This window comes from Rousettus aegyptiacus, unplaced genomic scaffold (genome assembly GCF_014176215.1).
Source record: "Rousettus aegyptiacus isolate mRouAeg1 unplaced genomic scaffold, mRouAeg1.p scaffold_m13_p_4, whole genome shotgun sequence".
NCBI classification, from domain to species: domain Eukaryota; kingdom Metazoa; phylum Chordata; class Mammalia; order Chiroptera; family Pteropodidae; genus Rousettus; species Rousettus aegyptiacus.
This window is the reverse complement of record NW_023416307.1, coordinates 123,154,341-123,182,259: the sequence shown is the minus strand read 5'-3', so window position 1 is coordinate 123,182,259 and position 27,919 is coordinate 123,154,341. Positions and strand designations below refer to the sequence as shown.

At 50.9% G+C, this 27,919-nt stretch overlaps 2 protein-coding genes across 6 annotated transcripts in view; one reads left to right on the top strand and one right to left on the bottom strand.

Annotated features, from left to right (window-relative positions):
* The window catches only part of SLC6A6 (solute carrier family 6 member 6), an 81,690-nt gene extending 75,902 nt beyond the window's left edge, over positions 1 to 5,788 (top strand). For 2 of the 3 annotated variants that reach the window (XM_016141860.2, XM_036219800.1), the window contains one exon: positions 1,416 to 1,556. In XM_016141860.2, coding sequence (XP_015997346.1) covers positions 1,416 to 1,556 — 141 coding nt within the window. Of the gene's footprint in view, positions 1 to 1,415 lie in introns of all 3 variants that reach the window. The other variant, XM_016141859.2, reaches the window with a different exon arrangement.
* A 2,152-nt stretch (positions 5,789 to 7,940) lies between these two features.
* The window catches only part of GRIP2 (glutamate receptor interacting protein 2), a 53,987-nt gene continuing 34,008 nt past the window's right edge, over positions 7,941 to 27,919 (bottom strand). For all 3 annotated transcript variants that reach the window (XM_036219799.1, XM_016141858.2, XM_036219798.1), the window contains exons 12-24: positions 27,186 to 27,372; positions 26,553 to 26,698; positions 25,783 to 25,863; positions 22,957 to 23,023; positions 22,707 to 22,852; positions 21,625 to 21,769; positions 19,396 to 19,535; positions 18,611 to 18,790; positions 17,404 to 17,587; positions 15,743 to 15,848; positions 12,509 to 12,652; positions 11,552 to 11,698; positions 7,941 to 10,528 (exon numbers count right to left, since the gene is read on the bottom strand). In XM_036219799.1, the coding sequence (XP_036075692.1) occupies positions 10,370 to 10,528; positions 11,552 to 11,698; positions 12,509 to 12,652; positions 15,743 to 15,848; positions 17,404 to 17,587; positions 18,611 to 18,790; positions 19,396 to 19,535; positions 21,625 to 21,769; positions 22,707 to 22,852; positions 22,957 to 23,023; positions 25,783 to 25,863; positions 26,553 to 26,698; positions 27,186 to 27,372 (1,832 nt within the window). In that variant the 3' untranslated portion in view covers positions 7,941 to 10,369. The remainder of the gene's footprint in view (positions 10,529 to 11,551; positions 11,699 to 12,508; positions 12,653 to 15,742; positions 15,849 to 17,403; positions 17,588 to 18,610; positions 18,791 to 19,395; positions 19,536 to 21,624; positions 21,770 to 22,706; positions 22,853 to 22,956; positions 23,024 to 25,782; positions 25,864 to 26,552; positions 26,699 to 27,185; positions 27,373 to 27,919) is intronic.

Genomic DNA, 27,919 nt, shown 5'->3' with positions numbered 1-27,919 from the left:
CAGAGTGGAGTTGGTGTGGAGGAAGAAGGAGGGGGCTGGCTGAGGAATCTACTCCACCTCAAACTTTCACCCCTTCCTCACATACAAACCAACCTTCCCCTGCCCCCCTCTGAAGACGGGTGAGCCACCAGCCATCCCTCTTTGCTGCGTGCCCCCTGGGGCTCCCGCCTGCGCAGGTTGCCACAGTGTCCTCCCAGCCATGAACACCTCTCCCAGCCAGGTTTTGCAGACCCAGGTCTCTGTCCTGGGAAGAGTCCAGTTGCAGCTCACCTCCCACATAAATGGAGCCCCGTTGGCTGCCCTGGTGGCATTTGCCTCTTGTCCCACCTTCCGTGTGCATACCCCATTATATAGACGTACAGAGAGGCCGCCCCACCACTCACCCTTTACCTGGGGCCTCCAGTCTGTTCTTCCGGTGACCAGGCAGGCAACCCAGAGGAGGGAAGCCGTTTGGACAGGGCCAGGAGTGAGCTGGAGAAGGCGAAGGCAATCTCCAGCAGGCAGCAATGCACTCTGCTCTGGCCAGCTGTTACCGGGAGGGGACATAGGCCTGGAGTTGCCAGATCTTGACACTTTTAAAGAGAGGGTGGAAATCTAGATTTTCAAATAAATATTGTAGCTTTTAATAAGCAGCTTAAAAGAATTGTATACCTAAATATGCCTAGACTGAATGTAAATGCCTGGATAGAGAACTTCTTATTCGCAACTGCTTTCTATTTAAGTTTCTGAGTGGGGAGGGCTCTTTCCCTCACTGAGTCCTTGAAGGGGCAACCAGCTGAGGGACAGAACTCACCCTCCTCAGAAGTGATGTGAGAATTCTTATGCAATCCGGCCTCTGGCCCCTCTGTTGGAAGGTGTAGTTCAGACACAGCAGCATCTCCAAGTCCTCCAGGTGGACCCTCTGGGGAGAGCTAGATGATGCCTTGCAGAAGTGAGAAGGCAGGGAATGCAGCTGTGGGAGGCTGAGGAGTTTGGAGTTTCTCTTTGAGGGAGGTGGGAGCCATCGGAGTCTCAAGATAGCTATCCGACTTTGGGTATACAAATTGCAGAAACTCAGTTGCTTTGCAAGTCAGAGAAATCGGGTATGAGAATCATAAGGAGGCATATGTCAGCTGCGTGGGAGAAAGAGTCAGAGCTTGGCAATTCAAGTTCCTATCCCTAAGGTATGTCAGTCAGCATGGTTGCCAAGAAAGCTACTGACAGGAACTCTGCCCTGCGTCAGGTCCTGAAGAGACCGTAGGAGCACCTTAGTTCATTCAACTCACTCAGGGGATGAAATGGGAGCTGCAGAGAGGGGGTTAGTTTGCCCAGGGCCAAACAGCAGACTGGCAGGACTCAGAGGGGTAGGTGCCTTTGGTGAAAAGGAAACCAGGCTGCCTGATGTTTCTCCCACTCCTGTCCCATTCCTCCTCTAGAGACTCAAGTACCTGCTGACTCCGAGAGAGCCCAACCGCTGGGCTGTGGAGCGGGAGGGGGCCACACCCTACACCTCCCACCTGGCCATGAATGGCGCTCTCGTGAAACCGACCCACATCATCGTGGAGACCATGATGTGAGCTCTCTCGGATCGATGGGGCTGCTTTCCTGCTGTTTACTAACGTTAGATTCTCATAGGACCAGGTTTACAGAGCTTTATATTTGCACTAGGATTTTTTTTTTTTAATTGTCACAGAAAATATTACTGTGTGTGCGTGTGTGTGTGTGGGTATGCATGTGTGTGTGGTGTTGTGTGTATGTGTATTTTGTTTTGATTTGGGAATATTTTGTACAATAAGAAAACCCGTGGGCAGAAGTCCGGGGTGAGGCAGAGCTTTCATACTGAATTAGATGTATTTTATGGGAACTTGGTAAATTTTTCTTTGTATTTTTTTTTTTTTTACATATAACTATATTTACATTTAGAGATTGTCATACACTTTTACCACTTGAATTGATCTTCTTGCCAGCAATAGATCTCGTTTTCAAAAGCAATTCTTCGGTGCTTGTGTAGCTGGCAGAAAAGTTCTGCCCCCAAAAACACAGGGTGGAATTTTCCTGGGACAGCAGACCCATTTTACTGGTGTAGTACTTCCCACCTGGTTCAAGTAGAAGCAAACTGCAGGGAGAGGGCCCCACCCACTGGCCAGACTCAAGGGGGCTGGAGAAAGGAGGGCTGTGAGGAAACGCCTCGTTACACTTGTTGTAGCCAAGAAGAGAGATGCCAAAATAATGAACCAACCCTTCAAATAAAGGCACTGACTAAAAGCTGACAGGTGAGACCCCTCCAGCAAAAGTCTGATTTCTGAGAGCAATAGAAACCATTACACCAGGAACAAAATCCCACTTTTTATTTTGAGATCGAGGGCAGATAGTCAGATGGACTGTCAGAACCATTTATCCAAAAGGGCTGGTGGGGATGGAGCTTGGACGTTCGGGAGCCCTCGTGAGACTGACTGCTTAGCCACCATCATTTCTGGGATGTCCCAGGTAGAGACCTGAGGCCTGCCCAGCAGGACCTGGTGGTCTCAGGGAGGCTCTGAACCTCACACAGATGGGTCTGTTGCATTTTAGTGGGGTCCTATAAGGTTTTGGTCATTCCCCAGCTGACACGTTTTGAAGCTGCCTATAGGAGGGAAGTCTCATGTATTTGGTGAGGGACGAGGGGTGAGCGAGTGGACCAAAGGATGTGGGCCCCAGGGTTCAAGGGACCCGGTGTCAAGAAGGGGTGCTTTTTTTTCTTTTTTCTTTTTTTTTTTTTTTTTACTCATCTCTCCACCCTCATCTCCCAGAGGCTGGGAAACTCCTGACAAACTCTCTGGCTTCTTGCAGGGAGTGCCAAGAGCATCTATGAATCAGGTGAAGTGCTCCCAAAACTCTCCTCCCAGTTCAGTCACAAGGTGCAACCCTTGGTGGTCCCTGGGAGATAATAAAACTCTTCGTTTCCCAACCCTGGAGTAGCTGGTGCCAGATATGCACCGTGTGGGGACTGAGGAGAGGCAGTGAAGGGATGTTTTCTAGAAAGTTGGGGTTGTTCAGGGGGCTGGAACCCCAGAATTGGCTTAACCAAGAGCCTTCTGTAGAGCAGCAGCATTCTCTCTGAACCAGGAGAGAAGGTACTCCACCTTTAAAATCCCAAGTATGGACACGCCTCCACCCCAGCCGCCATTTGGACCTAAACTGTGCCATTTAAACAGTCACTTCCAAGTAAAGAGTCTAAACTAAACTTAAACATTGTCACAAACAGCAGTGACTTCCTCGGGTGATGTGGAGAGTGAAGTCCAGCTCCAGTTTTCAGAGCAGGAGCTCTCTGAATCCTGGAAACCACCCCTTCCCCAAATTTGGGAGGGGGAGGAGCCTTTGGTGTCCCCCTCCCAAGGGGCAGAGGCAGTTCTGAACCCCTTGTCTTTGGCAAGCAGTCACATTTCACTGTTTCCAAAGCATATACTCTGCCAAACAACACCTATTCCAAACTGTTCACAGTTCTAATGTGTTCCTGTTTTTCTGTGTATTTATGGTTGCCGCTGTGTCTGATTTGATTTTATTGTGTTTTTTTTCCCTGTAATTTTACTAAGTAGGAATGTGATCTGTTTTCCTCTGTCTTATGGAACTTTAGTAAACTAACCACCATCAGCGACTGGGGACAGGTGACGTGTGGGAGTGAGGGTGGCTTGGTGAGCTGTGGCTATCTGGGCATCTGTGGCCATTTCAGGCTGCATCTTCCCTCCGGGGCTTGGACCCCAAGTGAAAGGCCACAGGGTGGCAAAGAAATGGCAATACTCTGGAAGTGGCCCGAGGAAGGCCTCTTATAAGATTCCCAGACCAAATTCTAGACCAAAGACACGTGTAGACCAAGTCCCCAGGTCCTGCCTGGAAGGTCAGCCACTTTCCCCAAGCCCATTCCTCAACAGTCTCCCCAGGCACCTGTCTCCAGTTTTGGCCCTAGCTCTCGTGTATCCGCAGAACTTGGCTCTATGAGCACAATGTGTATGGTGCGTGACTTTTATATGTCTTCACATAAAAGAAACTTGTCATTGGAGCTCATGACTCTGGTCCACCTGTCTCTGCCTGGGATGGGTCAGAAATTCTAATGCCCTCACGTTGTTCTGTCAGCCAGACCTAGGAGGGATGCAGTGGAGCTGTTCAAAGAACTTTTTAGGATGTAGAAATGAGTGAGGGCCCCGGGACAAATCCACCCAGGGAAACACTTAATTGGGCTAGGCTGGGCCATGTTAGTCCCTGCAGTAGAGCTGCACTATTGGTGATGGAGAGGCTTTCAGAATCCCTCCTCCAACCCCACTCCCAGTTGATGGCCTCGTAAAATGGGGAAACTGAGCCCTGGAGCAGGGGAGGGACTTAGGCACAGAGAGCTGGAAATGGGACCAGACTGTCTGCAGTCAGTTCCTGCTGCAGGTCCTCCAAGGGATGTATAATGAGTGGCAAGTGCAACTCCCCAGTGTTCTCCCTGAAGACCAAAGACCAGCCTTTAGGAAAAAGAAAATGCTCCGTCCCAGCATTCATGGGTGAAGTGCACAGCACCTGCCACCCCCTGGCCATCCTCAGGGGCCAACTGGATCCCAAGATGTAGCTCAGGCCTCTGGTAGGAGAGCAGCAACTGTTTATTCTGTTCGGCTCTGCACCTGGTAGCCCTCCGTGAGCTAGGCATTGAGATCCCTATTACACAGGAGGAAACAGAGGCCCAAAGAAATGTGTTGGTATGCAAGAATCTTCAGAGACCCTTAGGGCAGGATTCAGCCTAAGGCCAAATGGGACATTCTCAGGCAACAGGAAGTGGCTTTGCATTCTGATATCTCGGGCAGTAGCAGCTCCTCTGAACCTCTGGTCCTTCTGGTCCCCTCGTTCTCACCCCAGATCCCCAGCACATCCCCAGAGAAAGTGGTGAAGCACAAAGGGAGAGCTAGCCCTGCTCACCCTAGCACGGTGCCACCACACAGTGGCTAGTGGCCCAGCCAGTGCTTAAGGCAAAGCACCTCCCTTCCCTGCAAACCTCAGACACAGGCCAGGAAAGGACCCAAGAGAAGTCCCTCAAGATGGCTTAGTAGGCCCATGTAGCCCTCAGACCCAAGGTCAGGTGACTCCGGGCTGGGCTATCTATGTGATGCTGTAAATACCTCTGCAAAAATGCAACAGACACAAAGCCACAAAGCAAACAAAAACTCAGATATCAAAATTGGAGAGGAATACGAGTCCCTCCCTCTCTCAATGCCCGGCCCTCAGAATGCATCTGGTTTTAATAGGAAGCTGTTTCATTGTTCTTTTGTGGGTGTCAATACAGACGTGTTCTGATAAGTCAGGTCCCTGAGGAATGGGGCATCTTGTGATACATTTGGCTTCAAACTGAGATATTGGCTCCATTTTTTTTCCCCAATTAATTTTTAAATCTCTAGCAACTGTGACTCTGTATTTAGCACAAGAGAAAACTGAGAATGTGGGTCTCACCTCCTTCCAGAAATACGTCTGGCTCATCAGGACTTTTTTTTTAAACTTCAAAATATTTTTAAGATATTTTAAATTTTTGTAAAAAAAAAATCAACCAACAAGAGATTCTTCTGAGGAGGAACATTTGTATTCGAATAAGATCCTTAGTGTGTAATTCATTCTTGCAATATACAAGCTTTTGTGTATAAATGTTTTATGATATGAATCCCTGTATTTTGCAGGGATTTCCCTATCCTCTTTTGCTTTTTAGATAAATATGTATATCAATATTTTAAATTCATCTTTGCTTTTTTTTAGAGGAGTTTGTAATCACCTTATAACATGAAAATAAACATTTCCTTTTTAAATCCAACATGTGTGAGTTCTGTTTTGATGAGGCCGTTTTTCCTTATATTTGTCAAGTGCTTTATAGTTTATAAAGGGCTTTCAGACCCACCCCAGGATGTTCCTCCAAGGTGAGTATTATTACCCAAGGCTGGAGATGCTGAGGCAGAGGTTTCCACTTGGAATGTGGTTTGCTCAAGGGCACACAGCAAGTCCATGAAAGAGTTGATTTGCACCCAGGTCCACAGACTCCTGGGTCTCTCTGGCTGATTTTACCTGTTCTACTGAGTGAAGCCCACCTACTACACAACTAACCCCATGCAGCTGTGAGATCTCACACAGTCACCCAAGCCTCAGTTTCCCCATCTGGAATAAACCACCACCCCCTTCAAACGCACAGGGATGATGTGAGGTGATGCATATAATGCATCAGGTCCTCATCTGCTCTGGCTTCCTTTCCTTCTTTCCCAGTCCAAGGTTATCCTGCTGTAAGCCTAGGGTGGGGGGTATGGAGAGGGGGGCATTAACCTGAGGTGGTGCTTCCCCGCCCCCTTAGCACCCCTACCAGGTCCAGTCACTAATGCTCGATCCCATCCATTGGGATCTTTCATTGCAAAGCCCAAGAGAGGGGTGAGGAGGCTGCTGGGAGAGGAGTAAGTGGCAAGTCCTGGAGGGATGCAAATAGGGGCATCAGAGGGGAGGACTTTGACCCCAAAAGGTCAGTGGTCGGCACAAATATCCTCAGCCCCTTTGGGGATCATGAGCCCAATCCACCGGTAGATGAGAAAACTGAGGCCAGAAGAGGGTCGATATTTTGGGAAGGCTTCCAGCCCATTGGCCCAATCACCTTTGTGAGTAGACAAGGTCAGGGGAACTTACTGGGTCCCAGCTTCTCAGACCAAAGGATTCTTTCTCAGTAATTCATTACTTATAGACAATGTTAGAATAAAATCACCCTCCCTTGCTTTTTCTGGTTGTCTGCCTTTCTGATGTCCCTGTCCACCTTCCTTCTTCTCTCTCTCAGTGGTTTGGCCATATGGCTTGTGTTCAAATCCTGGTTCCATCCCTTATTGCCCACATGACCTTGGGCAAGTTACTTAACCCCTCTGTAACCTCATTTATTCATTTGTAATGTTGGAATGGTAATAGAGCCACCTCCGAAGGCTGTTGGGAAGATCCACAAAATTCTTGCAAAGCTCTCAGAACAGTGCTTGGTGCTCAGCCAGACTGAAGGACTGTTGTCTCTAGAGGAAGACTAGCAGTGCTTTGTGCAACACTACAGCCCCCCAACTTTCCTAGTCCAGCCACACAAATTCACCTGATGTGGTCCAGCCCCTACTTACATCTCCTGAGATGGGGAGCTCACTCCATCTGGCATTGCTGATGTGAAGCTCTTCCTCTGTCCACACAGAGCTGTGGCTCCCTGAGTTGGACACAGCTCTGCCCTCCAGACTCATACCTGTAGAGACTCAGGGTACTGGCCAGGCTGCCTTCCTTCCTCACCCAAGCACTAGGTCTGCCACCGACTTGCCTCAGTGGCTTCCCCCTGCACATATAATAAAAGCCACAATCCCTACCCAAGTTTTCACAATTGGGCTCTGCAACCTTGAATCTGGTCTTTAATCCCAATCCTTTCCATGCCTTTCTCTTCCTTAACTGAGCCAAACTCATTCACACCTCAGGGCCTTTGCACTTGCTGTGCCCTCTGCCTGGGACATTCTTCTCCATGTCTCCCCGGGCTGGCTCACATCCTTTGGGTCTGGGCACAAAAGTCACCTCTTCACTGAAGCCCTTTCTGACTCTCTGAGCTAAAGATTCCCCTGCCCTTGTCACTCTCTATCCCCATTTGTTTCATTTTCCTCATTGCACTTTATTCCTCCTGAAAGAATTCTTTGATTTGCTTACTTGTTAACTGTCTTTCACTAGAATACAAGCTCTATGCAGATAGGACCTCATCTGTCTTGTTCCTGTTGTTTTCCCAGGGGCCAGAATGATGCATAGAACACAGCAGACTTTTTGAATGGATGAATTAATGAATTATTCGTAAGTAGGGAAGATGTCACCAGAATCAAACAGAAGCCAACTCTTGACAGCCTATGATTTAAAAAAAAAAAAAAAAATAGAAACCCTACTCCAGGTGCATTTAAATAATTTTATTTAAAAAAAAAAATCATCCCAACAGTACCCCACCCCCAACTCCCAAGTCGTTGCAGCCCCTTGTGGGACAGACATATTTAAAGAGGGCCCAAACAGACCCCAAATGGCCTTTGTAGTGCAGCCCCTTGGCATGTAGTGCTTCCTGAGAGCCCTAAGAAACCCCATGTAGAAAAATACTTTACAAGGAATATGCTCTCATCTCAGCCAGAGAAAAATACAGCTTTTAGGGGGTGGAAGGGCCATGTCACAGGGGCTGTACCCAAAATGCATAGGCAGGCAGGACGCTCACTGAGGATGGGTGTCAGGAAACATCAATTCTGGGAAGGAAAGTCCCCATGAGAAGCCAGAAGAAATATTGCATATGAGAAGGCCAGCCACAGCGAGGAGGTCCACCTGCCGGGCCTGGTTGCATACGTTGGGGGGAACAGCAGAGGCCTCAGCCTGAGGGAAGGGAGCGTTGGTCAGGGTGAGGATGCATCTTCCCTCTCCTGCGGTCCAACACAGCTTTCCCAAGCCGAGAGGCCCTGGGAGTACGTTCTGTCTAGCTCCGTTAAGTGACAGAGGCCGGAGAAGCTGAGCCACTTTCCTAAGATTACAGTTGAGGCCGTGTCTCTTCTGTGGCCGCACCACCACCAAGCTGAGAGTTCTTGGCTTTTGTTTGGTGCCCCTGTGATGGGTAGGCAGTACCCTTTCACTTGGGGTCAGAGGTTTAAACAGGAATCCAAGATAGCAGAGGCACTAGGCAGTCCAGCCAGGGCATGACGGGCTCTCCGAGGAGGGTACAGAAGAGCAAGGTGCAAGGAAGTGGGGTGGGAAGGGGAGGCAGGCCCTCAGGGAGAGTGTGGGTTGGGTGCCCAAGGAGCCTCAGTGGACAAGGAGGTTCATACCTACTTAGAGAGTATCCACCCTTGATTGTTCAGAGGGAGTGTTGGACTCAGAGGGGGTCACACGTCAACGGAGCAGTGACTCAATGGAGAAAAAACAGGTCTCTTGACTCCGCTTCTTGTCCCTTGAGTGGAAGAGCGGTTTTTTGGGGGCCTCCAGGCAATGCAGCGGTTGACGAGAATACAGGTAGGAGCGGATGCCCTCTGCTTTTCTGAGAGCTGGGCAGGGTCAAAGCAAAGCCCCGACGCCTGGCTGCATCCTGATTGCCCACCTCTAGCCCAGGGTCCACACCCCAGACCACCAGGTGGAGACCCTGTGCTTGTCTCAAAATCAAAAGGTTCTCTGGATGTGGAAAATGAAGAGAAAGATTTTAAGAGATGCTAGTGCTTCTAGATTTCAAGTGGGAAGAAACTTTCTAGAATGACCACCCTGGATACTGTTACCATTGGATATGAGAGAGAATGGCCCCTCTCTTCAGCTGATCTCTCTTCCATTTGCTTCTCTCTCCATCTGGGCTTCTTCTTTCTCCTCCACTGAGTTAGCCACTGGGGAGGAGCTGCATCAGTTTAAATATCATATTTCCATGGCTTCCCTTCTTCATTGAATAGCAGGTGAATGGAGCCCCCTGGGTTTTTTGTCCCCAAACGACTCCCTCCTTATGGAGGGGCCTGAGCTGAGAGGGGTGAATGCAGATGGTGAGCAGTCACACATCCTACAAAAGGAGCAGGAGGGGCTGCCCATTGGTTCCAGAAACATAGTTTTGAATCATAGTTGCTATGGACCAGAGACACCACAATGAAACAATCACTGACTTTCATATCAAAGGGCTGGTGCTTCCTGGATTCCAGATGCCCCGGGTCAAAATATCCTAAATGGGGATGCTGGAAATCAGAGAATCTCAAAACCAACAACCCCAAAATACCACAATTCTGGAGAAAAGAAGGAGGTGGGCTCCGACCTCAGGTAGAACCCTTCTTTGTAGTTGGCTCTCTAGATGAAGCAGCCCCCCAGCCTCGCCCTAAATGCTCCCCATCAAGAAATGAACCTCTGAGTCCATGTGGATGCATCAGTCAGATGTCTCACACCTCAGTCAACAACTACACTGGGGTAACCAGCTCCTGCTTGCTCACCTCTTGTGACAGGGAGCTCACTCCTCCCTAGCAGCTGATTCTAGCTCCCTAGCTATGCTGGGAGAAAGTGTTCCCTACACTGAGATGAGCTTTCTCCACACTAGACACTCTTCTGAGGAAGCCCTGTTGGCACCTGGGGCCACCCCCAGACTCATCTTCTTCTAGCTGAGTAGCCTATGTCTATTGGGCTGGGCACCCCTGGGCATCTTGGAAACCCAATGCGAAGAAAGACCTAGATGCCACTCCAACTGGGGACCTCACTGCCTGGCACCCCAGTCACCACAGAACCAGAGAACAGAAACAAAGTCCTGCCCACAGCTCGGAGCCTTCCAGATGGACAAGTGGATGAGTGCGTGGCCAATTCTCCAGCCCACTAGAGGTCTGTGAGCCATGATCTGCTTGGGTGTCCCTTTGGGTATCTGGACCACTTGCTGACTTCAGAGCATCCGGGGGCTGCTGGGGCCGGGCACTCGTGGGGCCCTCCTACTCTGTGCCAGCGGGTTGCGACTGATGACCAACTCCAGGACATTGCCCGCCTCTGCCAGGAGCGGCACCGCCAGGCAGCAGTCGAAGTCCCGCGTGCGAACGTGGTTGACCTGCACGGTGCACAGCCAAGGGAACAGACTGGCATCAGCTCAGCCTGGGCTGAAGAGGTGGGAATTGTGGGAGTTTTTAAATGTGGCCTCCACCCCAGGCCAGACGCAGGGTAAATCTAGAACACTCACACAGAGGGAGTCATTCTTCATTTAACTCTCTTACGATCCTTTTGGTTGGGTTTAGTCAGAGAGAAAGTCCTAGGGAGATGCCAGTACATCCTTTGCACCCCTGTAATACCTCCTTCTCTCCCTTTTTAACATGAAGGAGCAAATACACACTTAGGCTCCTGCCTAGAATTTTGTGACATTGCCTTTTTTCTATTTTATTTGTATTTTACATTGGCCTTCTAGTTCAAGCAAGGGGTGCTGGATTTTCATTCCTAATGGGCTAGAAAAATTTCCCTTAAAATAAATATAAGTTGAAAAAAACTTCATCAATTTAGAGGAAAACGTATGTATATTCAGTAAATTTAGTACAAATATGGCAGAAATCACACCAAAGGAATATGAGAAAGGCAGCCTGAGGTGGCTGGGTCAGGATGCCCATAGCTTTCCATGTTCTCACCCACATTTCCCAGCCTCCCTTGTAGTTGACGAGGTCACATGACTGGTTCTGACCAATAGGCCATGATGGGGAGTGGCAGGTGAAGGCAATAAAAAACGCATGTGTGATTTTCCAGTTTTGTTTCCTCTGCCATGGAGTCTGAGGTAATGACAAGAGGGTGAAGCCTCCATCAGCAAAGGCAGAGCAAAGCTCACACTAGCCACAGCGGACACATGGTGTAGGCTATAAATAATAATTCACATGTGTTAAGCCACTGAGATCCAGGGGTTGTTAGCTACTGCAACATAACTGAGCCTAACCCAACTAATACAACTAGTGATGTCATTACCTTTTCATAGATGCAGAAGCTGGGGCTCAGAGAGGAGAGGGGACCTGCTCAAGACCACTCAGCCAGGGTAGAAATGGGGGCTCTTTCCCCTCCCTAGTGCTAGAAAAGGCCACTCCTGCTCCAGCATTACCTGAAGGACCCTGTCGAAGGGCTGGAGGCCACCACGTTGGGCTGGCCCATCAGGGCGCACGGTGTGGACATAGACGCCCTTCTCCAGAAGGCCGTCGGAGACACTGAAACCAAAGTCATTCCTCTTGGGGTCCTTGTGCAGGGTCACCTGGGAAGAGAAGGAGGTCCCTGGAATGCTGAGCTTTGTCTCTAGCCTCCCACAGTAGCTAGAATCCCTTGGTCTGGCATTCAGTGCCGCTGGGACCCGGCCCCAGCCCCCTTGCCCAGTTGTACTCCCTGTGCTTTACTGCCTGTGCCCATGTAGCACCCCTTCCTCTTTTGCACCTCAGCAGATCCCCCAGTTTATAGCACTCAACACAACAGAGGCCCTTAGGAAGGAAGTTCCTTTTCGGTTCTTTTCAACCCTCTTGCCTCCATCCATGAGGTCTCAGTGAGGTACCCACATGTTTTTGCCACCGCCTAACCCATGCTCATCTGCCAGTTTACCAAAGGCTCAGAGGTTTCTGAGGGCTGTTGAATGAGAGTTCTTTTTCTCCTTTGTGTGTGTGTGTGTGTTTTTTTTTATCTATATAGTATCTATAGATAGCAAAAATGCTGGCTTCTTATTTAAGGTAGTGATATATACACACACATATACACACATACACACACATACATACATACACACACAAGATATAAAAGCCTTTGTATTTTATACCACCCCAGACACAATAATTCAAGTAGGGGAAAAAGTGAGTTAACTTAAATAAAAAATATTAATTAATAATAGCTCTGTGTATCACAGGTGCGCATGTGCGTGTGTATGTGAGACAGAAGTTTTGGGAGCCGGCCCAAAATCCCTGCTTCATGGTGGAGAATGAAGCCCGGAGTGGGGCTGGCTCATCTGGAGCCCACGGCGAGTGGGACACTGGCTCCGGGACACGTGTCCAGGCCTCCTGTGCCCGCCCCCGGCACTCACCTTGTGCATCTCTAAGGGTGTTGGCAGCAGCAGTTCCTGCATCTCTTCAGGGGAAGCTCGTACCTCCCGGCCCCTCCGCCAGGGCCGGTGGCCAGGCCTGCCCTCGAGGGCCACATTCTGCACAGTGCCCGTCATGATGGATGCCTGCGGGGACACGGCCTTTCACTCAGACACTCGCTCTGTTCGTAGTCAACATCTCTGGACACCCACTATGTGCCCACCTTCAAGGTCACAATGGTGAGCAGAACAGACGCAGTGCTGCCCTCCTGGAACGCTCAGGACTGATGTGTCGCACTAGCAATCAGGGTCATCATCAGTGGCACTGAATTAGCGCCTACTCTGCGCTAGGCTTCGTTCTAACCACTTCACACATAGAACACGTTCTATTCTCTACACTATTACGAGGCAGGCAAATACCATTATGTTTTTCTATTTTACAGATGAAGAAACTCAGGCTTCAAGAGATTAAGATTTGAACTCAGAGTCTGGCTCCGAAGCGGAGGGACTTAACCACTCTGCTACCTTGCTAATCACAAAAACAGGATAAAATTACACATGGCAGTAAACGTCACAGAGGCCAGGTACACGGAAGGTGAGGGCCGAGGACAGATCTAGTCCAGTGTGGAAGGTCAGAGAAGATCCCTGAGCTGAGATCTAGAAGATGAGCAAGAAGTGGGGTAGGGAGGAAGAGAGTCCCTGGCAGGCAGAGGGAATGGCATGCACAAAGCCCCTGCGATGAGGAATCTGGACGAAGGCCCGAGGGGATACATGGAATGAGGCTCGGAGGTGAGGGCTCAATCCTGCACACCGTGGACTACAGTGAGAAACGTTAACTCTATCCCAAGAGCAATAGGGATACTCTGAACAATTTATGTGGGCGGGGTGGGGGGTTTGGGGGACAGGATCAGATCTGTGGATTTAGAAGCATCTTACAGCTGCTGGGTGAAGACTGGACTACAGAGGTGGGCATGGAAGCCAGGAGGGAGACCTGCCGGGGACCATGTAGTTGTCTAAACAAAAGATTGCTATGGTCTGGACAGGGATGGTGACAGTGGGGAAGAACAGAAGGAGCAGAGTTAGACATGCGTCAGAGGGAAATCGAAGGCATGCTAAGGAAAGGGCAGGCGGAGTCATAAAGGCTGTGCGCTAAGATGAAAGCAATAAGTTTGTGGCCCTGAGGGAAAATTTATTCATGGTCAGACTGGGAAATCCATAGCGGGGGTAGGGGGCTGCTGGGGCTGGCGGGATGAAAGGATGTACCTCTTACGTGTGATATTATACAGTTTCCTAGGCACAGAGGTATCTCCTCAGCCTAGTAACTCCCCTCCTCTACATCACAGTATCTGAGTTTCCACTACTAACGCAAGGTTCTATCTGATGTTGGGGCTGGATGTTTTGGTCTTTTAGAGATCTCCCAAAAGAAGGCAGATTATGATAACAATTGTTTTAGGGTCAAACTGTTGGGTTGGGGTGGAGAGAAGGAGAGAACAACGGGAGAGGACATTGAACGAGGAGGCACAGAAGCACCTTTCTCAACTCTTACAGCTGGTCCTCACCTGCCTGGAGAGCCTGAGTCCAATAGGAAAACCAGGGACTCAGAGTCTTGGAATAAGAGAATTGTTAAAAAATGAAATCAGGGTATCACAGGCTCTTTGACCCTAGAATCGTAGGACTCTAGGACTTCCTGTTGAGATGCAGACTGAGCTGATATAGAAAGCTCTCGTCTCCCCCCAGATTTGATGGTAGATTAATTTTTTAAAAATAAACACAAAGCAAGAAAGGAAAATTTGGAGGAGCAGGAATAGAATCCTTTGGCCTATGAAACCAGATACGCACATTAGGAGCTGGGATACCTATTCAGGAAAAGGCACTGAGCTGGAGGAATGCCATCTGTTACTGAATGAGGACTAGAGACATCTGCCTGCCCTCACTGGGGTTCAGAAGGGAGCCACCAGGACTGGAGTGGGCTGGAGAAACCAACTGTTGCAAACCAGAAATCATCACATAACCTCTGTATGAGTGTGGGCCAGAACGTGTCTTCCAAATAGTGTAATAGAAACACCAAGCAGAGGAATTCATGTGAAAGCCTGCTCTGGAACTGATGAAGTTCAAAAGCCCCAACGAAGACCTGTGAGGCACGACCTCAGAGATGCTTCAACAACACAAAGTGCATGTAGGATGCCTCCAGGAGCAACCACGCTGAGAGGAAGCACAATGACGAATAAAAAGTCCACCTGCTCATAGACACAACAGACATACGAATTTGCACCCAAGGGACTAGAAAAAAAGACATCAAAAGAAACTTTAAAATAAATCTGCGTACAATGTGCAGAAAAATAAGAAAACGAAAAGCAGACATTAAGAGAAAAGACTGTGAAGAGTTGAAAAATGATGAGAAATTATAGAAATAAAAGATGTAGAAGTTGAAATACAATATTTAGGAAATTGGTTAAACGGTAGACAAAAGTCAAGCAAGGAAAGAACTAGTGATTTGGAAGACAGATTAAGGAAAGGAGCCAGAACATGGTGCAGAGACGATGTGAAAGACAAGCAGAAGTTTGGATGATTGCCCTCAGAGTGCGCAGGAGCTGCAGAAGTGACGCAGCTGCATCCTGCCTCGGTCATCCCAGCGGCCTGTCCCAGCATGGGCCATGTTGACCTCACACGAAGCTGCATTCGCCTCTCGGCTCCTCTGGCTCCTCATCTCCTGTGTTGTAACTGATGTTGACATCCACGCAGTTCCACAGGGCATGCCCACAACCACATCCGCATATGGCACACACACACACAGACACTAAACTGCCCCTAGGCGTTCAAATGTGCACATCGGACTGGCACACACACACACAGACACTAAACTGCCCCTAGGCGTTCAAATGTGCACATCGGACACACCTGTTCTGAAAAGACATTTCAGCATTTGTATATGCATGAGCGTGCTCACATGCATGCATACATACATGTTCCCATGCACACATAATGTTGCCAGCCATGTTTACCTATGCACACACCTCGATGTGCCAACCATGGTGCTCTTGGTCATACCTGCATACGTGTCCATGCACAGTTTACACATATATGAAGACACCTTTACACATAGGGTGCTAGGTGAGTGCATACATACATGTTACACATGAGCACAATCCCATCAACATGCTTGCCTCCCAAGGGCACACAAACTAGTGTGGCCTGATGTGGGTACCCCATGCAGACCCTCAGGGCAGGTGGCCATACCTCTAGTTCCCTCAGCAGCTCTGACTGACCACATGACTCCAAGTCTTCGAGGGCTTCCCCGAACACACTCCAGAAGCCCTCCTCTCGGGTAGGGCCGGGGGCCAGGCTGTAACGTAGGAACCACAGAGCGTCAACTCCTGGCAGGTGGGTGGGCAGGCAGGCAGGCTGGGACCTGAGGAGTCTTCTAAATGGCCATCAGCGTTGGACTTGAGGGGCCAGAGGGTGGGCAGGCGGGCAGGCTGGCATCCTCGGTGGCAGTGCTGGGGCCCCGGGGCAGTGGTAGGTGACACAGAATGGGGGGAAGACGCAGCTAGGGGTGACCAAGACTGCCGGTGGCCAGTTAGAACAGGGGCAGATGAGACGGGGTGGAGAGCGGTGACACAGTACGCCTGGGAAGAGAGACAGATGGACAGACAGACAGACAGACAGAGAGGAGGTCCATGGTGTAGCCCCAGAGGATGCCCCCTGGCCCTACCCAGACACATGGCATTGTAAGACAGGGACAGGGACAGAGCTAGAGCCAGCAACGACACAGATGGATGGGGAAGATAAGAGTGTTTGTGCTGGGGGAGGTGTTGAGGCTACTCCATTACTTCCACGTGGGTTGTATGAGCCCATTATCAGCTCTAAAACAGAATCTCATTAGAAAGGTAACAAGTCACATTTTCATGCTCCAGAGTTCACAAACTCATCTGCCAGCTTCAAAGTCCTGGCCACTTATAAAGTATGCTATGGTTTGCAAAGTCCTTTCTCTCTTACAAAGGTATGTAGCTTTTCCTCTATTAGGGACCCTCTGTATGAGTGTGGGGCCAGAATCTGCCTTTCAAATAGTGTAATAGAATCACTGAGCTGAGGATTCATTTTAAAGATGAGAAGACCAAGGCTGAAGGACATTCCCTCCATTCAAACCAATTCTGCAAACATTATGAACCAGAAGAGTCTTGTCTGGGCACAGGGTTATACAGGTGAATAAGGCCTGGCCTCTGTTTTCCAGGATCTGAGGATTAATTCACGAAGTGCGTATAAGCACCTAATGGGTGCCAGGCACCAAGCTAGGGGTGCATGCAGAAGAGACAACAGCCAGGTAACTAACCAGGTAGGTATAAGGTGGTCAGTGTCACTACGAGCCTCACCCAAGCAACTAGGGGTACCAGAGGAGGGAGGGAGGCATTCCAGAGGCAGGGGAATTTGAGCTGGCTTTTGAAGGATAAATAAGTGTTGGCCAGGAGAGAAGAGGGGAAGGTGTTCTGGGCAGAGGGAACTGCCTGACCAAAAACAGACATGGGAAGGGGGTGGTTAAGACCAGATGGGGCCAGCTCTCTGCAGGATGGGGCCAGCTCCACATGCATGAGGGGGTGAGGCTGAGTCCTTCAAAGACAAAACTACAAAAACCACCACATCCAAGGCCCCATGCTGCTTCCCCACCTCCACACCTCTGCCCCTGCGGTGCCCCCCACCCAGCATGCCCTTTCCCCCATCTCAGCCCAACCGAGATAATCTGCTTGATGCTTCCTCTCTTCTCCTAGGGAGTGCCCCTCCTTGAAGGCCAGACAAGACTCTTCCGTTGCCCCCACCACTCTGGCACAGGAATCAGCCACCCTCATCCATCCTAGCCAAGAAACGACCACTGCCTCCTTCCTCATGGTGCTCCCACCACAGACCTAGTTGGTGGCTCCCAATCCTCCTCCTCCTCCTCCTCCTCCTCTTCGGGGAAGCTCTCATTGGCAGGCGCTGGGGTATAGCTCGTCCTCCGGGGCTCAGTAGGTGGGGGGCTGCTTCTCAGTCTGCTGGGCCGCCACTCCTGGGGGGTCATGCCCCGGGATGTGGCCTGTGGAGTATAGGAACCTGGCGGGTGGAAAGAGGGGTGTCTGTATCCTCTCTGAGCCCTTAGCTTACCCTCCATCCTGCTCCATTTCCTAGCAGTACTGGGTGACCCTGGATAAGTCTTTGCCTTCACTGGGCCCGCATGACTACCCAGAGTGTCCTGAGGGCCCCTGCCACCCAGGTTCCTACTCCAGAAATGCCCAGATCCCCTGATCATCTGGCAGAAGAGTTACTGCCCAGGGCTCCAGGACCCTGTCATAGCTCCACTGGGCTTGGCTTAGCTGACCCCTGCCAGAGAGGAAAGTCCAATATTTTGACCATCCCTCGCTCCCTGCCTTTGAGAGTTCTGAAGGTCCTGCCACAGGGGATGAGCTGAGAGGTGTTGATAAAGTGCTCAAGTTGGGGAAGCTGAGACCCACAGTGAGGACCAGGGCTGGGAGCCACCCAAGGCCACCTATAGGCCTCACTTCACTATTCCCCTGGGCTGGGCCTTGGGGAGTCTCTGTGGCTCTGGGTCACAGAGGCCAGAAGGCCGTAGTCACATATTTAAATGAGTCCCCTAAGCCCCAAGGCCACCTGCAGATCTCCACATGCATGAGCAGGGGAACCTTTGTCCTAGGAGGGCACCCTGGAGGAGCCCACCCCAAGCTGGGTCTTTAGGATGGAGTAGGAGGGGGCTTTCTGCCTTCCCATCTTTAATTGGATGCAATGAACATGGACTGAGCACCTGCTGTGTGCTGTACATCAGGCTAGGAGTGAGAAAGACGGAAGAAGACCAGCGTGGTCTCTAACCTCAAGGTGGGGTGCTGTGGTGCTGTGGACTCTAATCAAAAGATGTATGAAGGCCTGCGGTCCATTCTTTGAGGAGTGAGGGGCCCTGTGGGGCCTAATTGGGTCTGCCTTTAAGAAAAGTGTCCCTAAAGAATGGAGCTAGAAGAGGAGGAATAATGAAAATTAGGCAGACAAAACAGTCCCTGCAAAGACCTGGCAGTCGGGGAGACCCAGAGAGAGCATGTTGCTTATTCAAGGGCTCTGAGGTGTTACCTGGGCCCCCAAAGCCACCCTCTGTGGCCGAGCTGTCCCAGGACTCCACAGCGCTGTCTACACTGGGCACAGCAGGCGAGAACCGAGCAGCCACCAGGCCTCCTTTGAGTGCCTCTGGTGGGTCCTCATCCGCATCACTGGCCTCGCTGAAGCTGCCCGACTTGCGGGGAGGTGGAGGGCCTAGGAGGAAAAGAAGGAGTCACTACCACTGGCCTATGACCTCAAAGTCACAGAGATGCTCAGCCAGCTTTAGTTTTCCCACTTGAGTCTGGCTTGTGAATTCAGAGGCACTAAGACTCCCATGCCTGCTGCTGGGCAGTTTAATACGTAGGAGGTGCCATGCCAACAGGCAAACCTGTTTCACAGACGGGAGCACAGAGGCTCACGGAGGCTGAACAGCATGCCCAAGGTCACATGGTGAGCGATAGTGGAGCTAGATTAGAAGAAAGAACCCAAAGCTCAGGCTCCTTCCACTGCACATGGTGGCCTCCCTACCAATGCATAGGGACAAAGTCAGGGGAAGCCAGGAACAAACAAGGTACAGCAGCTTTAAGAAGCAGGAGGTGATGAAGAGCAGGATTTAGACCCAGACTGCCCCACACCAGCTGTGTGACCTCGGGCTCATCATTCCCCTGAGCCATGTCTCTTTAGCTTTCCCAGGTATCCTCCCATAGGGGTTAGCAAGGATTCTATGAGGTCGGGCACGCGAAGCCTGGCATAGAGGCACAGAGGGGTCTCTTGTCCTAAATGAGCTGGATGGCCCCAGGGTGGAAAGTGAGGCTCACGGTCTAGTTGCTTCTTGATCTTCAGTGTGACGGTCTCACCAGCCACCTGCAGGAGATGGATGGCCTCACTCAGGGGCCGGCCCTTGAGGCTAACACTGTTGATGGCCAGGATACGGTCCCCAACATGGATAGCGCCAGTCCTGGGGAGGAGGCACAGGGCAGATGATGAAAGTTAGATACTAAGGGCTTCAGAGTGGGGTTCTGCCCTCGAGGAACCAGGAACCCCAAGGCACAAGCCTGGCTGACCTCAGTTAAACCCAGCTGCCAAAAAATGCAAGTGTGATATTGAGTTGCATTAATGAAGATGTCAAGTCTAGAATCTGGGAGGGGATTATTCTAACTGTAAAGTTAGGTTTTGGAGCTAGTGTTAAGAACGAGTTTTGAGTATTGTTTGAATTCTACAAACTAGCTGCCAAATACTAGCTATGTGATTTTGGGCCAGTTTTTTTAACTGCCCTGAGTCTCGGTTTCTTTGTCTATAAAGTGGGGATAATAATATCTATTTTATCAAATTATTACTGAATATTGGGTGGGTAGAATGAATTCACATTTCCACCTAGCGGAAATACATGGGTAGACTTTCCCTCTTCCTGGGCCTCAGTTTCCCCACCTAGAGAATGAGCATAATCCCTGGGGCCCAGTGGTTTTCTACCTAGATACCATTAGAATGACCTCAGGAGCTTTTTTCAAAATGCAGATGCCTGGTCTCCACCTCTGAGCAATTAAACAGTATGGGAGTGGGGTTAGGGAAGGTGATTCTGAGGGGTGGCCAGGGCTAAGGATGCAGAGAGAAGTTGCAGCAGATGCTGAGAATGCACCTGATTCAGGCGGGGGAGAAAGAGACCGAGGGAGTCTTGAACCCCAAATGCAGATGTTGCCCAAAGTGGGAACTCACAGAAGCTCAAGCGCCATCTGCCCTCATGTCCAGCATTACCCAGCAAGCTCCCCCAGGGACCAAAGGAGTGAGTGAATCAGAGAATGGTGGGTGCAGGGAGGGGGTCAGAGCTGGGCTGTCCAGTATGATGGCCACTAGCCACATGTGGCTACTGGGCTCCTGAAATGTGCTGGCCCAAATTGAGATGTGCTGAAAAGTATAAAATACACACCAGATTCTGAAGACATAGTATAAAAAAATAGAATATAAAATGTTTTGTTAATAATTTTTATATTAATTACACGTTGGAATACATATATATTTGAGATTCATTTTACTTGTTTCTTTTTAACTTTTCTAATGAGGCTACTAGAAAGTTTATGAATCACACATTCTAGCTGCCAAATACTAGCTATGTGACCTTGAGCTATAAATTTGTGGCTCATGTTATATTGCAGTTGGACAGCCGAGCTAGATCAGCCCAGCAAAGGTAGGGGCGAATTGTTTCTTGAGTCCTTGGTGCCCAGAACAGGCTGGCACACAGTAGGTACTCAGTAAATTCAGAAGTAGAAGACATTTGAGGTCAGAACTCTCCACCTTGGCCTCTGCAATCTGCCTGGCGTCCAGCAGGGGGCGCTCCAGGAGTGGTGACTGACAGGGAGCTGTCCTGAGTTTCAGCCACTGAATCCCTCCCACCCTGCTGCTGCACCTCACCACCGGTGGCTCCTCCTCGGGGGACCTATCTCTAGCTGCCCCTTTGGCTTGGTCTGGCTTCTCGTTCACAGCCAGTTTCTCTCAGTGCAGGGATTTTACTGCACAGCTGACAGGAGAATGCTCTGTCTCACCCACACTGGGGTCCCTTCTACCTCTGGACCTCAGATTCACTGAGATCCTGGGACACCCCACTTCTCAAAGCTCCCCCAGATGCCACAGTTTGGGGAGTACTTTCCAAGGGAGAAGACAGCGTAGGGGCAGGCCCCCGGGGCACCAGGAAAAGCCCCAGGCTGTGCTGGGACCCAGGTATTGGGACGGTCCTCGTACTCTGTAGGCACCATGGGTGCTTCGGAAAGGGTCTCAGTGCTGATTTTCCAGAAAGGTGGACCCTGCAGGTGGGGAGGGAGCAGAGGGCTTAGCACACATTTATCCAGCACTGATTTGGAGTCAGGAGGTCTGTTGGGGCTGACCGGCCTCTACAGAACTAAGGCTCAGAGAGGGAAGGCACAGGCCCTGTGTCCTCCCAGAGCACTGATGTCAGAACAAAGGTCAGAATCCAGTTTGGCTGATCTCAAAGGGCAGCTCCTGCCCCAGGAGGGTCCCCAGCCTGCCCTGTGTGTCCCCACAGAGCCCCAGCTCACCTCTCTGCCAGACCACGTTTGGTGAGCCCGGAGATGACAATAGGGTCAAAAGGCTCTTCTGTGCCCGAGATGGTGATGCCCAGGGGACCCCCATAGCGTTTCAACTCCACCGTATAGCTGATGGCACCTGTGGTTTCCTGCTCATCTGCAAGAGTGATGCCCATTTGCGGCAGGGTCCAGCTGGGTGTGGCCCAGGAGCTGGGCACCCCCAGCCCCCTAAAACCTTGGTACACTTATTCACGCACTGATACTCATCCGTTCACTCACACATTCACTAGTGCCATGGCTTCAGATGGTGCGACCTGGGGACCCCGAGGCCATCTTTTGCCTCTAGAAATGTTTTCTTCCACCCAAACATCATTCAGGAACAAAAGCAGCAAGCCAAGGAACCAATATTTTAAAATATAGATTACACACACCACACAAAATGACAGCAATAATGATGGTAATAATGATAATCATGATAAGAAGAGAACAGATTTCCAGCTTTTCTTAAATAAAAGGAAAAGAAATCTGTCCACAAGTGACCCTCTTTTCTAGGGTGGCTGGCAGTCACTCCTCTGAATAAGAGATTTGCCCTCCAGTGGCCACGGTCCTCACTCCTCCCTTTTGTCTCTCAGCCTGTATCATGTTTCCTACCTTCTGTCTAGTTCACTCACTTATGTCACGGGTCTGGCCTCAGATGTGGCCCAGTCTGTAGCATTTGCTTACTCACTCACACACCCACCCGCGCAGTGGCGCATCCTGTCCTTCACTCACACCCCATCCGCTCATCTGCTCACAGATGCTCCCTGTGTCTCCTCTGCCAGGCTTTGTGCAGGGCATGGGGGACCTAGGCACTGCCTCAAATCCCGTACCAACCTCACAAGGGTCCTGGAGGGCTCCAGACCCCAGGGACAGTGAGATGTCTGTGATGCTGCCCCTCCCCAGTCTGTCCATTTAAGGAGTCTCCCTCAGCTAGCCCTCAGGTGGCGCCCACCACTGTCCCTCCTTGACCAGAGGGAGCCCAAAATTTCAAGCTGAGAATTCGCTGGTCTGGAGGGTGGACCTCAAGAGGTGGCAGGGCAGGGTGGGGGCCATACCGGAGTTGTCCTCATCCTTCCGGATCTTCAGCTTCACCAGGTCCTCACACTGCCGCAGGATCTGCATGGCGTCCTCCATAGCACAGTTGTCCAGGCGGATATTGTCGATGGCCAGCAGCTTGTCGCCTGGTTCGAGGGTGCCGGTCCTGCATGAGCAGGGGTGGTGGGCAGGAAGGAGCCTGGCACATACTGGTGCCATCCTCACCCCTATTACCTACTTGCCCTGCCCCGGGCCCAGGGACACCCCTACCTGTGTGCCACACTTCCTTTCTTGATGTCAGAGATGGTTAGGGGCTCCCCTCGCTTCCTGTTGGCCGCTGGAAAAAGAGAGGTCACGACTCTGACCTATGATGATCTCAGCCTTGGTGGGAGGAAGGATTGGGGCATGGGAGCAAAGCCACACGCCCTGCTCCCACTGGTGTGGTTGGGTGGCAGTGAACAAATTACCTTGCCTCTTTGTGCCTCTGTTTCCCCTCTGCAAAATGAGTATAATGCCACAGACCTCATAGAGATGTCCTGAGATACAGCTAGGCACAAAATCTATCATGGCTCCTGGCACATAGCAGGTACTCACTCAATCCACATCGGCTCTTTTTTCCTCTTGCTTAGCCCATCTGCCAGCAAACTGAGCTCCTTGAGGGGCAGTGTCTGGCTGGTGTCTGTGCCCCCAGCACGTGGCACAGGGTGAGGACCCAGACATGGGCGACTCTTCCAGAACGGAGTTCTTCCTTCCCTAGCTACAGGGAGCGCTGGCTGCTGACAGCTCACAACTGGATCCTGCTTTGGAAACTGCCTTTGGCCAAATGAGCAGCCTTATCCAAGGTAGCACCCCGCTTAGGTGCAGCCTACATCTGATGACTGATCCATGCAAGGTGGTGAGGGCCCAGCTCCCAGCCTCAGCTCAGGACAACTTCCGGGGCCTCCCAGCTGAGAGCACTCCATGGGATTGGCTGAGCCTCTATTGCAACTGCATGGCAGCTCAACATCTCCCTGTGCCCAATCCTGTGTCCCTCATTGCTCACAGGTGTTGATCCCAAGCATCCTCCTCAGTAACTTCCTGCATATACTCCTTGCCTGAGACAATATGTGTCACATGAGTGGCTAAGTTTTCTTGCATGAAGAATCCATTTGGGCTAATGGGTTTTCCCATTAGTGACCAGGCTGTAAGAGCCCCTTCTAGCTTGTATGGCATCTTTGCAGATGAGACAAAGGTGCCCCTTCCAATCAGTCTTTTGAGAAGTTGTAAGAAAATTGTGAGCCTGCCTTAAATGGGCATCCTTGTGACATGTAGAAGCCATGTAACTGGACCTGGTGGTCCTGCCCAGAGGTTACTGGACTAGAAGCAGCCTCTCCTCTGCTAGTTTGCTTCAAGTCCCACCTCCATCAACTGCAGAGTCTGGGGCAGGAGGAAGCTGCAGCAGCAGCTGCCCTTCTGAACAGTTGCCCCTCCATCAAGCCCCATATGGGGGCTGAGGATCATTCCACACAGGATGGCAATACTAGTCGTCTATTCTCAGAGGCGGGCCTTGGGGAATGGTGTCCCGGTATCCCTTGCCTGACCTGGGGTCGGCCCGCCAATCTGCGCACTGCCATGGCCAGACAGGACAACTGCCAGGAGGCCACCTCAGCAGGGCAGTGAGCGTATTGATGCTGTGGCCAGGTGAGGGGGGTCTTCACCCCCACTACCCCAATTCCTTTCTCCTCAGGCTCCCAAGGACAGAGCTCTGTTGAGCCAGGCCCTAGTTCCTCAGCCTCATTCTCGCTCATCAATTCATCCGACTCATTCATTCATTCATTCATTCATTCATGTATCAAACATTCCTGAGTCCCTGCTATGTGCCAGGAAGGGAAATATCAGTAAACAAGACAGTCAAAGATCCCTGCCCTCTAAGAGCTACCAATCTAGTATGGGGGGCAGGGGCAGGGGGTCACAGATAACCAACAAAATTTTTAATTCCCATCCCCCCATTTCCACCCCTGACCTATGGATGTTGCCATTTTCCCCTTAAGAACTGGATCTCTGAAGGCAGGGTGTTTCCTCCCACACGCTTGCAGCATGTACCTGGGGCCAGGTGAGCCATGGGGCCTGGCAACCCTGGCGCACTCAAGGGGGGGCCTGGTGCACCCAGGGTATGGTCTGCGGCTTCGCCTGGGGCACAAACCCAGGACCTTTTGTGTGTAAAGCAGACGTGCTAATCACTATACTATGGAGCTACCCTCTAATCAACAAAACTTAAAAGTAGTTTGTTAGGTAATAAAGTGTGCTATGGAGAAAAATAAAGAAAGATAAGAACCATGCGGAGGGCAGTGAGATTTTAACCAGGCGTGGGGAAGGCTTTGCCCAAGTGGCATTTGAGCAAAGACCTGAAGGGGGTGGGGAAGAGGGCAGAGGGAACAGCCAGTGCGAGGGCCCTTGGCCCGAAGGAACGGAGGTGTTCAAGGAACAGCCAGGTGGTCAGCAGTGGCTAGAGAAGTGCGATCGAGGAAGATGGCAGGAGGCGAAGTCAGTGGTCACAGAGACCAGACCGCAAATGGCGTCGTCGGCCCTGAGGACTTCAGTTGCTCACGCAGGGTGAGATGGGAGCCATAGGAGTTCAGAGTGTTCTTAAGCTTGTGCAGTCCACCTTTCTTTTTTCATTCTCCAGTCCCTCACTTACATTTCTTTGGCAAACAAGAATGAGGACACAGACTAGCCAGTGTATCTCATAAGTGAGATACACTTATGAAGCACTTACTGTGTCTCAGGCCTCTTCTGGGCTCTGGGCACACAGAGGTAGACAGAAAACCAAACCAGGCCCACCTGTTAGATGTCTTTAAGCCACTTCACCCTAGCAGCAGACCCCAAAGGCTTCCCATTGTGGAGAAGAGGAAACCCAGGCTTTGAGAAGCTCTAGTCTTGCCTAAGGACACCACTGGGAGTTGCATGGTGGACAGAACCCAAGTCGGCTGGTCCTCCCACCGGGAGCCTTTCCCCTGGCCAGGCAGTGTGCTCTTTCTCCCAGCAGGTGAGCCCACTCCGCTCTCAGGGCAGTTGGGGATGGAAAGGCCAGGACAGTATGGCAGGCAGGGGACTCACAGCTGATGGTGATGCCCAGCTCCACACCACGCCTCTTAGGCAGCTTCACATGGAAGGTGCCGCTGCTCGGGATGACAGACTCTGGGTACAAACAGATGTGGATCCGTGTGAGACCTGGCCTCACACCCATTCTGGTCTGGCTGGGAGGGACCCCAAAAAGTCACTTTCCCAAGCCTATCCTGCTTCTTCCTCTTGACAGATTGTACCAAAACAATCAATTCACCTGGTCAGAGCAGAGTTGGGACTGGGACCCAGACCTCATGACTGCCAGCCAGGGGTTCCCTACGGCCAAACCCAACCCAATTCAAATCTAGTGACCATTTCCTGAGCACCTATTATCTAGTGTTGGGCCTTAGCTGGGTGTTTTCATGTGATTTATCTCACCTAACCCAAGCAATATCCCCTGCAGTGGAAGGATTTTATTTGCTATTATAAAGCTGGAGGAAGGAAGTGTCCTGTCCAAGGTCAAAGAGTGTCTCAATCCCAGGACCAGAATTCTAAACCTAGCTGTTGTTTGGGGGTCTTTGCCTAAACATTGCAGAGGAGCATGGAGTATTTTCGGCCCCAGTCTGCCCTCCCTATGTCCTCGTTCCAATGTAAAACCCCTCATGCCTCACACTGGCCTGTGGACTCCACCCCTCACCCTGCTAGGGCCTTCCCTCCCATTGTCAGTGCTAAGTCCATGTGCCTTTGTACCAGGCAAGACCAGGATAAGGAGAGGAGGGAGCACAGGGTCCCAAGGCATGAGGAGATGAAGGGCATTCACTCACCTGCCACATCAAACTCGACCTCCAGCACGACCTTGTGGGCCAGTGCTGCGTCCCGCAGCAGCTGGTTGGCTTCCTCCATTGTCCCATCCTCAGTGGCAATGCCGTTGATGGACAGGACGCGATCCCCCACCTGCAGCAGCCCACACCTGAACCCCGGGCGGCCCAGCAGAGAGAAGCAGTTCCATCACCATCACGGCTCCATTGGGAGACAGGAACACTGTGCAAGCGCAGGGCTGGGGTGTGACTTTCAGCTCTGCCCTGCACCAACTAGAGATCCTCAGGCAAATTGCCAAATGACTCTGGCTAAGGAAATGATCTTGATGGGCCTCAGTTTGTCTGTCCAATGCGGATGATGTCATGCCTTACAAGATGTATGTATAGAGTACTATGACTTTAGACAGGTAGGAGTTCAAGTCCTAGGTCACTCTGAGCTGTGTGACCCTGGGCAAGTGAGTCAACTTTTTGCATCTCGGTTTCCTCATCTATAAATGGGGTTGGTGATGGAGTTGATGTGATGATTAAGTGAGATACACTTACAAAGCCAGGCTTGGTGTGTGACTCAGTTTCCCTAGCTATCCACAAGCCCCTGAATTGAGGAGTGGCAGGCCGAGTGGGGAGGGGGTATAGGCTCACCTCTCTGCCGGGCTGTCGGGCTCGATGAAGCGCACGAGAGGTGGGGAGGACAAGGTCTCGGTGGCGAAGATGCCGCCCTGGAGCTGGAGGCCAAAGCCGCTGAGGGGGTCACCGCAGAGCACGACCTCTGTGGTCTCTGTGTGCACAATCTGCCCACCTGGCCCCACTGTGCTGGAGGCCAGTGACACTGCAGGGCAGGTGGGCAAGGCACTCAGGGGGCGCAACACAGCCAGCCCTTCCTGCTGGAGCCATCCCACCCCTGGGCCCAAGGACCTGGAGTCAGAGGGACAAGTGAGTGGGCGTTCTGACTTATCCTGGGGCCAGCCGAGTCACAGCCCATTCGGAGCCTCAGCTTCCTCATCTGTACAATGGAGTCATGATTCTTACTTAGCAGGGCTATGGCAAGGATTAAGGAAGGCAGCTCTTGGGATTGTCATGTTGGAAAACAGAAGTTCTGAGGGTCGGCGAAATTATGTTATGTCAAATGCTATGTTAAGTTAGCTATGTTATAATGCTATTATAAACTATAATATATATTATGTTATTTTTGGTAACAGCTTTATTGAGATATAATTCACTTACCAGAATATTCACTGATTTAAAGCATACAGTTCAATGGTTTAAGCATATTTACCAAGTTGCATAATCATTACCATAATCAAGTTTAGAACATTTTCATCACCTCAAAAAGAAACCCTGTTCCCTTTAGATATAGTCCCAAATCTTCCCATCTC